At 37.0% G+C, this 8895-nt stretch overlaps 1 protein-coding gene across 1 annotated transcript; it reads left to right on the plus strand.

Annotated features, from left to right (window-relative positions):
• The first annotated feature begins 419 nt into the window (after positions 1 to 419).
• LOC134619238 (cadherin-like protein 26) lies at positions 420 to 8527 on the plus strand. Its single transcript, XM_063465009.1, has 14 exons — positions 420 to 464; positions 569 to 661; positions 770 to 913; positions 1024 to 1171; positions 1438 to 1607; positions 1713 to 1847; positions 1927 to 2112; positions 2251 to 2498; positions 4293 to 4438; positions 4540 to 4764; positions 4872 to 5087; positions 5414 to 5511; positions 5605 to 5671; positions 7851 to 8527. The coding sequence occupies exons 1-14, from the start codon at positions 420 to 422 to the stop codon at positions 8525 to 8527; spliced, it is 2598 nt and encodes an 865-aa protein (XP_063321079.1).
• The last annotated feature ends 368 nt before the right edge of the window (positions 8528 to 8895 follow it).

Genomic DNA, 8895 nt, shown 5'->3' on the forward strand with positions numbered 1-8895 from the left:
TCCAGTAGCAATGACATTTACACTTTTTTATTGTTATTAGAATGTTTTTAACTACTCTGCTTAATGTCATCTTGAGCATGTTGAAAGGCACCTACAATAAAAAGTTTCATTATCATTATTAATAATAATAAATTAAGACCTTATATAAATGACCAGTGAGAAACTGTGTGATTGTTGGGGTTTCTTTTTATTATTGTATTAAGAAGCGCCTTGAGGCAACAACTGTTGTGAATTGTTGCCTCATGATTGTTGCCTTGAACTATACAAATAAAAATGAATTGAATTTAAGAAGTAAAGAGGCATCTAGAAATTAAGTAGGAATTTTATTAAGTTTAAAATAGTTTTTAAATCATCTTTATGATAGTAAATATGACTCTTGCATTATATTTTCCTGTTGGATATAGGTCCCCTTTGAAGCCATGGCAGATTCTTATGGTAGCAAACACAACAGAAATTCTAAACAAGTAAATGTTATTTTTATTTTGTTTTTAAATTTCTGAAATAATAATGAGCTTTCTGTAGAAAATAAAGCTGTTGTAAAGTTTGTTCCATATTTTGGCCTAATCAGGATCTCCTGGTGCGTGCAAAAAGAAGATGGGGCTCATCTACAATTGAATTAGAAGAAGAAAAGGATGCACGGTACCCCATAGAGATTTCACAGGTAAGAAAATGATATGAAATATCAAACTGATAATGAAAAATGATATGACAGGTCACTATGGAAAAATCTAATATGCAAAAACTAACAGCCTGATTGTATCTTGACTAGATATATAATGACAAGATTGAGGGGAAAGACTTTAGGTTCCTTTTAAGTGGTGAAGGTGTGCCGGATGTCTTTACGGTCAATGAAAACACTGGAGCCGTCTATGCACATAAAAAAGTGGACAGGGAGGAAAAGCCACTTTACCATGTGAGCTAATACTGAAACATAAATTCCTATAATAATAAATACAATTAATATTGATGCTTTTTAAGTGATGCAAAATGTTTTATTTGAGTGGGGTTTTTTTTTATCTACAGATCAATGCTGATGTCTTGGACAGAAATACGGGTGAAAAACTACACAAGGAACTAGCATTTGATGTTTTAATACGAGACATAAATGATAATCCACCCAAGTTCTCTCTTCCTGAAGTAACAGTTGATGTAAAGGAAAATATACAAGAAAGTGAGTATATGGTTTTGTAAATAACTCATAGTGTGCACATTTCCTATTTCAAACAAACAAAAAAAAATTGATATTAAGACTCTTAGAGAATATAGGATCATTTCAAACCAAAGTCTCATCTTTGGTTTGAAATGATATAGTAAGTTTCATCTTACTATAGTCATACTGCATACTTCTTTAGTTTTCTTTTTCTGACTGAAATCATTTTCTTTATACCACATTTACTCTCCAACTCTCCTTTGCTCTCTTTACCCAACTTTTTAAAGGGTTTTTGCCAGTTACCCTGGTGGTCACAGATATAGATCAGGAAAACACACCCAACTCTCAATTCTACATCACGATGGTTTCACAGAGTCCAGCAGAGCCCAAAATTGCTGTGCAGCAGCTTGAAGGAGGACTGGCCAAACTCACCTTAAAAGGATGCTTTGACTATGATGTGAGATTTATTGCGATATTCTTGCTAAATCTTTAAAAAGTTAATGTACATGCAAATAAACATGCTGAATTTTCAAATATCTCAAATATTTATTATATGTTTCAGAAAGCAAAAAAGTATAAAATCATCTTACAAGCAAAAGATCGTGGAACAAAGCCAAAGACTCTGTCCTCTACTGCTGTTGTTAACCTGAACATTATCGATGCAAACACTCACCAACCAAGATTTAAGGAGAGACAGGTACCAATTATTTTACTTACTAAAAGTGCTTTTTAAGAGACGCACATATTAAACTTTTGAAATGTTTCTCCCTTTTTAGTACAACGGTGAAGCAATAGAAATGGAGACCATTGCTAATGTTTTGAGAGTTGCTGTGGAGGATAAAGACACTCCCAACACTGATGCATGGCGTGCCAAATACTTCTTCATTGCAGGGAATGAAGAAGGAATCTACAAAATTGAAACTGATCCAGAAACAAATGAGGGTGTCCTGAGTATTGTCAGGGTAATTCTGCTTTTTTCACTTGGATTAAAAACTTGATTATTTAACTCAGGGAAGAACTAGTCCACTAATGTTTTATCACAAAAGCTATATCAATATGTAATAAAAGTTGTTTGTGTGTGTACGTGTTGTGTTTTTCAGAAAAAAAAATTTAAACACAAAACTTCAACAAACCTGCAGATTGGAGTAAAAAACATTGAAGACATATTTGTTTGTGCTGGCACAAATCCACCTACAGACAGAGCCAATGTCACTATAAAAATGATTGATACCAACAATCCACCAGAGTTTGAAAAAGCTATAGATGACACATACTTGAAGGAGGAAGCAGAGCCTGGAAAGGTGCTGTTCAAGCCAAAGGTTATTGATGTTGACTCTAATGTTACCAGGTAGGGTGTCTACAACCTTTCTACAAAGCTTATTTTGATTGACATAAATATATAAGGGCTGCAATGATTCTTTGAGTCATTCGAATAACTCAATTATAAAAAATTCTCAACACAAATTTTTTCTTTGATACTTCGTTTAACACACGGCTATGTAGCGCTCAGTTGTCCCCATGTAAACCTGAGTGCTTCACCCACATTTGCGCCTAAGAATAGACTTGCAGTAGAAACATATCTAGAAGCAGACGTCAATAAAAGTATAACAACATTAAGCCAGCGCAGCCCCCAGTTTTTCAACAAAAAAATGGTAACACAACAGCAGCAGTGATGTAGATGCCATAGTTTAACGTGGAGTCTGTCTACACACACGGCAAAAGAGAAAAGAGGTGGAGCTATTAAGACCTCAGGTAGAGTGAAAGAAAATGTGTTTTTAGTAGTGCTGTTCCTGTAATCACCATTAAAACCTTTACTGGAAAAAAGCTAGCGGGAGTCCTTCATTCAACCGACTGATCAAAAAACTCTAACATGAAGAAAAAGGAACTTTGTTGCTGTTCCATCCACCACTGTTTTCTTATACAGCAAGAAAGTACAGTAAAGCAACAGAAGTTACATACCGATAAACTGTCAATTTAGTCTGATACAATTACTAAATTAGGCAGCTTGCTGAAGGCTGACAAATCTCCCACTTTCTATCGCAGTGATACCTGCAGGAAACATGGCCGAGTTTAAAGGGGGACATAAGGTGTACTACATCATATTTCAAGGCTTGAGTAACATCATTTTTCAGATAAAAGTGAAATAGAATAACTTATGAATAAACCCACATTGATATTTAAAAATAATGATATATGAGGTTTTTTTTTTTAACGGGCATTATAAAAGTCTACATAATGTCTTGTTTTAAGCAGCACATAATTTTGTATCTAGGGACATGGTAAACTTCAGAATGCTGATGTGCTCGCTTTCTTCATCGTAGCCACCTCATACAGACACAAACTCATTCATTCACCTGCACACTAAAACATGCAGACACACACTGATATAGAAACATACACATGAACACACTTAATTAAAATGAAAGGGTTACGTTTTTTGACAGATGTTGTATGCGGTTAAACTTTAAAAGTTTTTTTGTCTCATTTTAATATTGATTTTTGGTCATTTATAAACATATCTTATCTGTTTACTCAATTAATCAGTGGAGTAATTGATAGATAATTGATAATAATTACTAAATTATGACTAAATCTGCCATGTTTATAGAATAAACCTCAAGTGGCCCAAGTCCCTTCAGCAATAACATTTCTTGATATAAAGGTTGGGTCAGTTGACTTAATTTGAGCTATACTGTACTGTAGTTCATGATAATTTCATTGATTGAGTCTAATGTGAATCCAAGATTTTCCATTCTGCCTGTAAGCTACAACATAAAATGGAGACTGACAAGGGTTTTATTTAAACCTTTTCATTTCTTCTTAAAAATAAAAGAAAAAACAGATCCTGCAAAGCGTGATAAGCAACAAGAAATGGTAGCTATCCCAAGCTAATCTAATCATGTCTTTATCGACACCTGGTCGTATAGATTACCAGAAAATAAGCCTATACAACAGTGGCCTTACCACTGCAAGGCCAGTAGGTGTCACAGAGAAGCATAACAAGATTAAGTTAGAAATGACTACTGAGGGAGTAACGCCTTTTGCACTGCAGTACACAAAAAGCTACAGTTTTGGTTTCCACAAGCTACAACTCAGTATTTTCATCTAATATGTTCTGCACCACTCTCTGATTACTCTTTAGGTATGTGCTCCTAACAGATCCAGCTGACTGGGTGGCCATTGATAGTAAAACAGGAGAAATCAAATCAACTAAGAGGATGGACAGAGAGTCACGATTTGTTGATGACGAGAATGTTTACACAGTCGTCATAGCTGCCATAGACGATGGTACACAGAAGCTCTACTATAGTTAAAATAAACTGGATAATGTCTTAAAGAAATCTTTGGAATAACAAAGCAATTTTTTCTGTTTTGCTGTGGTTTCAAAGGTCAGCCTCCAGCCACAAGCACATGCACTGTCAAGATCCACCTTGCGGACATCAATGACAATACTCCTAAACTGGTCAACATCAGCGCTGTCATATGTGGAAACAAGGTTAACAAGGTCAAGGTGCGTGCAAAGGACCTAGATGCTTATCCTTTCAGTGGACCCTTCTACTTTTCTTTGGGGGATGAAACACAAGAGCAACAATGGAAATTAGAACCTGACTATGGTTGGTACATTTATATATGTAAACAGTTATTACTATAATAATAAAAAACATTTCAAAAATCAGCCACAAAGTCACAAACTCTCCTACTTTTTTCTTACCCCACACAGGTGAGGAAGTATCTCTTGTTAGCTTGAAGACGCTTCCTTATCTTAACTATTCAATTCCCCTGGTGATTATGGACCAACAGAACAAAGCTGGACATGATACTCTGGAATTGATGGTGTGTGAATGTGAAGAAAATGATGTTTGCAAAGAACCACCTTCAATAAGTTTTGGACCAGCTGACATTGGAGCACTTATTGCAAGATTGCTTATATTTTTGTGTGAGTATGGGGGGTTAACGTCAAAACATTTTTGTTCAGGATGATTTCACTAAAAAGAAAGACTTTTTTTTAGGAATACGCTGATCATAGTCAGACATACATTAGAAGCTCCTGAGCACGGTCTCATTTTTTTTTTTGTCACTGAGCAACTTCTCTTTGGCAGCTTGTGGGCACCTCAATGTTGGTAATATGAAAGCTCTCCTGGTTTACAGCCAGCTTTAAAGTGCCACTTAGGGGATTTTCTTCTACCCATGAAAATGCCAGTTTAAAACACAAACATGAGATGCACACTGTGTTCTTATCAACTTTTTCATGTGTGTCTGCAGCACTCCTAATCGTGTTTTTGTGTGTAAAGAAGAAGATTAAGAATGTGCAACAACATGAGGGCATGTACAACCAAGAAGAAGGGAGTTCTTCATGCAAGGTAGGTTGGTTGTGTTGATTGTTTCAAATCCAAGGCAACAGTGTGCTCCACTAAGTGAAACGTAATTTTTAATTTTTCTCTCTTTCATTCCAGGCTGAGTCCACTTGTCTCCAGTCACCAACAGATAATATAGTAGTGGCAGACGCAGGCGACAATGCAGGTGCTCATGCTCTCAACTCTGACAGTCTTTCTTTTTGGTGGATGACTTTTTCCCAGAGAAGCATCAGTCGTGTCGATTTGAACACGGTCTTAGTATAGTCAAAGACAAGTTACATAAAATGTGTCTGTTAACCCTGCTTAAAAATAATGATAGTGATAATGATATTTTTCTTTGATAACAGACAAGTATGTAAACCAATGGTTAAGCTGGAAAACATTTTCATACAATAGTGAATCGAGATGCTTACAATGGATGTTAGAAATAGATGTTTAAAAAAAGTGTGAGTGAAGTACAGAGAAGACAAGTTTGTTCTTAGATGCACTGATCATGTTTACTGATTATTTGTGAAGCCTTTGAATATAAGATACAGGTAGAAGTTTATTAAATATAATTTCTGTAATAATTAATGTAGAGCTGTAAGGATATAGTATGCAATGTTTTCAAATATTTTTAATTTAAAATGAATTTAATTGGAAAATATACTGTAGGCTCTATTCCATGCTTAATTAACTTGTTCTTCCCAACTAGATATTCGAGACTGTCCTAGTAATGACAAATGACGTGTCTATCATGGTGAGTAAGAATTCTTTAAATATTTTGTTTTCGGGTCAATCAAGTTGGATTTATCTGTGTTTATCTATATTCCAGAACATAATATTTTTTTATGAGCTGTTGTGGATTTTATGAAGTTCGTACTAGTGATACAGTTCACAAAGGTTTTGGTCGAGATCACTGAATATTAATTGTTGTTTCTTTTATAAACTAATGCAGTTACGCTCCAAATTATGATCTAATACACCGGCATTTGCTCTAATACCAGTTTTTACCCCTCAGCTGTAAAAGGCTATATTGTCATCACCCTGCAGGCTGGGCAGGCAGACGGGAAGCGTGGACACTCAAGTTGTGAATGCAATCCAGATGTTAAGTGATGACATATACACCCTGCCACCTGGTCCCAACTACACTGTGTTCTTTAAGGCTGTGGACTTTTTAATGTGTTTTAATGCTTTGTGTCTTGTTCTATTTAATCTGAAAAAGTCCCTAAAAATAGTCTGACCTCTCCTGGTTTATATTAGCACTTTTCTGCAGCACGTTTTAAAGCTCAGTTTTAAAACCTTACGATGTAACTACAGCCCATCAACTCTAGATTTGCCAGACAACAAATATTTTAACGGGTGAGAAAATACACTCTGAGGCTTATAAAGATTTAAATTGTTAAATTGGTACGTGAAGCTGAGGATCAGGAATTTTTGATAGCGAAAAATCCAAAGGATATTAATGAGTATATATTCGTAGTATATTAGGGACTAACCGATTGCATTTGTCTCTGCCCATCGGGGACCATCACACTAACTTTTATTGAGGAGAAATAAGTTAGAGTTCATCCTCCAGCTTCACTGTGCGAATATGCTTATATTATCCTAACCCAGTGTTTCCCAACCACCTATGTGCCGCGAGAGATCGTCAGGTGTGCCATGGGAAATTATTTAATTTTAATTAATTGGTCCAAAAAATACAATTTAATAATTACTACAAGTAATAAAATCATTGTTGGGCATCTGTGCTTTCAATGCAGTGACTGGTAAGAGTAATTACTCTTTCATTTCTGGGGGGGGGGCAGTGGGTAGCGCAATATCTTCTTGTTAAGTTAAGACTATAGAGTTAGTGATGCGCGCGGTACGTGGCAGCTGCAAGTCGTACAACAAAGATGGATAAATATTTGAAAAGAAAAACTGCGGACTCCGAACTCCGAACTGGGCCCTGGACAAAATTCTAATCCAGAAGAGCTTAGTACGAGCGGTGGTCAAAAGAAAGCAAAAATGGTGAGCTTGAGGCAATACAGCGAAAGTTATCTTTCGTTTGGATTTACTTACACTGGAGATCCGACTGCACTGACTCCGTTATGTTTGGTGTGTGGAGAAAAGTTCTCAAACAGTGCCATGGTCCCAAGCAAGCTTAAACGCCATCTCCACACAAAACATCCCTCACTTCAAAACAAGAACACAGACTATTTTGTTCGCCTGCGTGAACACGCTGAGAAACAGGTAACTTTAATGAGAAAAAACAGAAAGGTGTCTGAAAGAGCTCTCAAAGCTAGCTACTTAGCTTATACTGAACATAGCCAAATCCAAAAAACCACACACTGTAACAGAGACATTAATATTACCTGCCTGCAAAGCCATTGTGAATGAGATGCTGGGCCCTGACGCGGTTAAAGAAATAGCCAAAGTCACGCTCTCAGATTACACAATTGCCAGATGTATTGATGACATGTCTGCAGACATCGAAAGTGTGGTTTTGGAGACGATACGCTTCAGTGGGAAGTTTGCATTGCAACTTGATGAGTTTACGGACATTAGTGGACATTCCCAACTCTTGGCCAATCTGCGTTTTGTGGATGGAGACTCCATCAGAGAAAACGTTCTATTTTGCAAGGCGCTGCCAGAAAAAACAACAGGAGAGGAAATTTTTCGGGTTACATCCGAATATCTTGAACAAGCAGGACTTAAGTGGGAAAACTGCATGAGTGTCTGCACTGATGGAGCAGCAGCCATGGTTGGGCGCACCAAAGGTTTCGATAGCAGAGTGAAAGCGATACATCCAGATGTTATTGTTACACACTGTTTTCTGCACTGTGAGGCACTCGTTGCCAAGACTTTACCGGCAGACCTAGCTCCTTTGTTGGACGATGTCGTGCGCATGGTAAACTTCATCAAGACAAGACCTCTGAAAAGCCGCATATTTGCATCTCTGTTTGAGGAAATGGGAGCATACATTGCTGCACATTGCTGCCTTATTGCGGCACACGGAGGTCCGATGGTTGTCACGCAGCTAAGTACTGGCCCGTGTGTATGAGCTGCAAGAAGAGCTAAAAGTGTTTTTGAGTGAGGAGAAGTACAATGATGCAAAGCTGCTTGCAAGTGATGAGTGGTGTGCAAGGCTGGCTTTCATGGCAGATATATTTCAGCATTTGAATGAACTGAACACATGAATGCAAGGCCGAGATGAAAACCTGCTCACAAGCACAGATAAAATAAATGCATTCTGTTCAAAGGTGCATCTCTGGCAACAACATCTGGAAAATGCCAACCTTATCATGTTCCCACTCGCTCAGAAATGGCAAGGAGATATCAAAACTGCCACACTGTGTGAAATAATAGGTAAACATTTGAAAAACGCTTGAGGAGAAGTTGCCCATTTATTTCCCCTCAGTCTCCACTGAA

Source organism: Pelmatolapia mariae, linkage group LG20, assembly GCF_036321145.2.
Source record: "Pelmatolapia mariae isolate MD_Pm_ZW linkage group LG20, Pm_UMD_F_2, whole genome shotgun sequence".
NCBI classification, from domain to species: domain Eukaryota; kingdom Metazoa; phylum Chordata; class Actinopteri; order Cichliformes; family Cichlidae; genus Pelmatolapia; species Pelmatolapia mariae.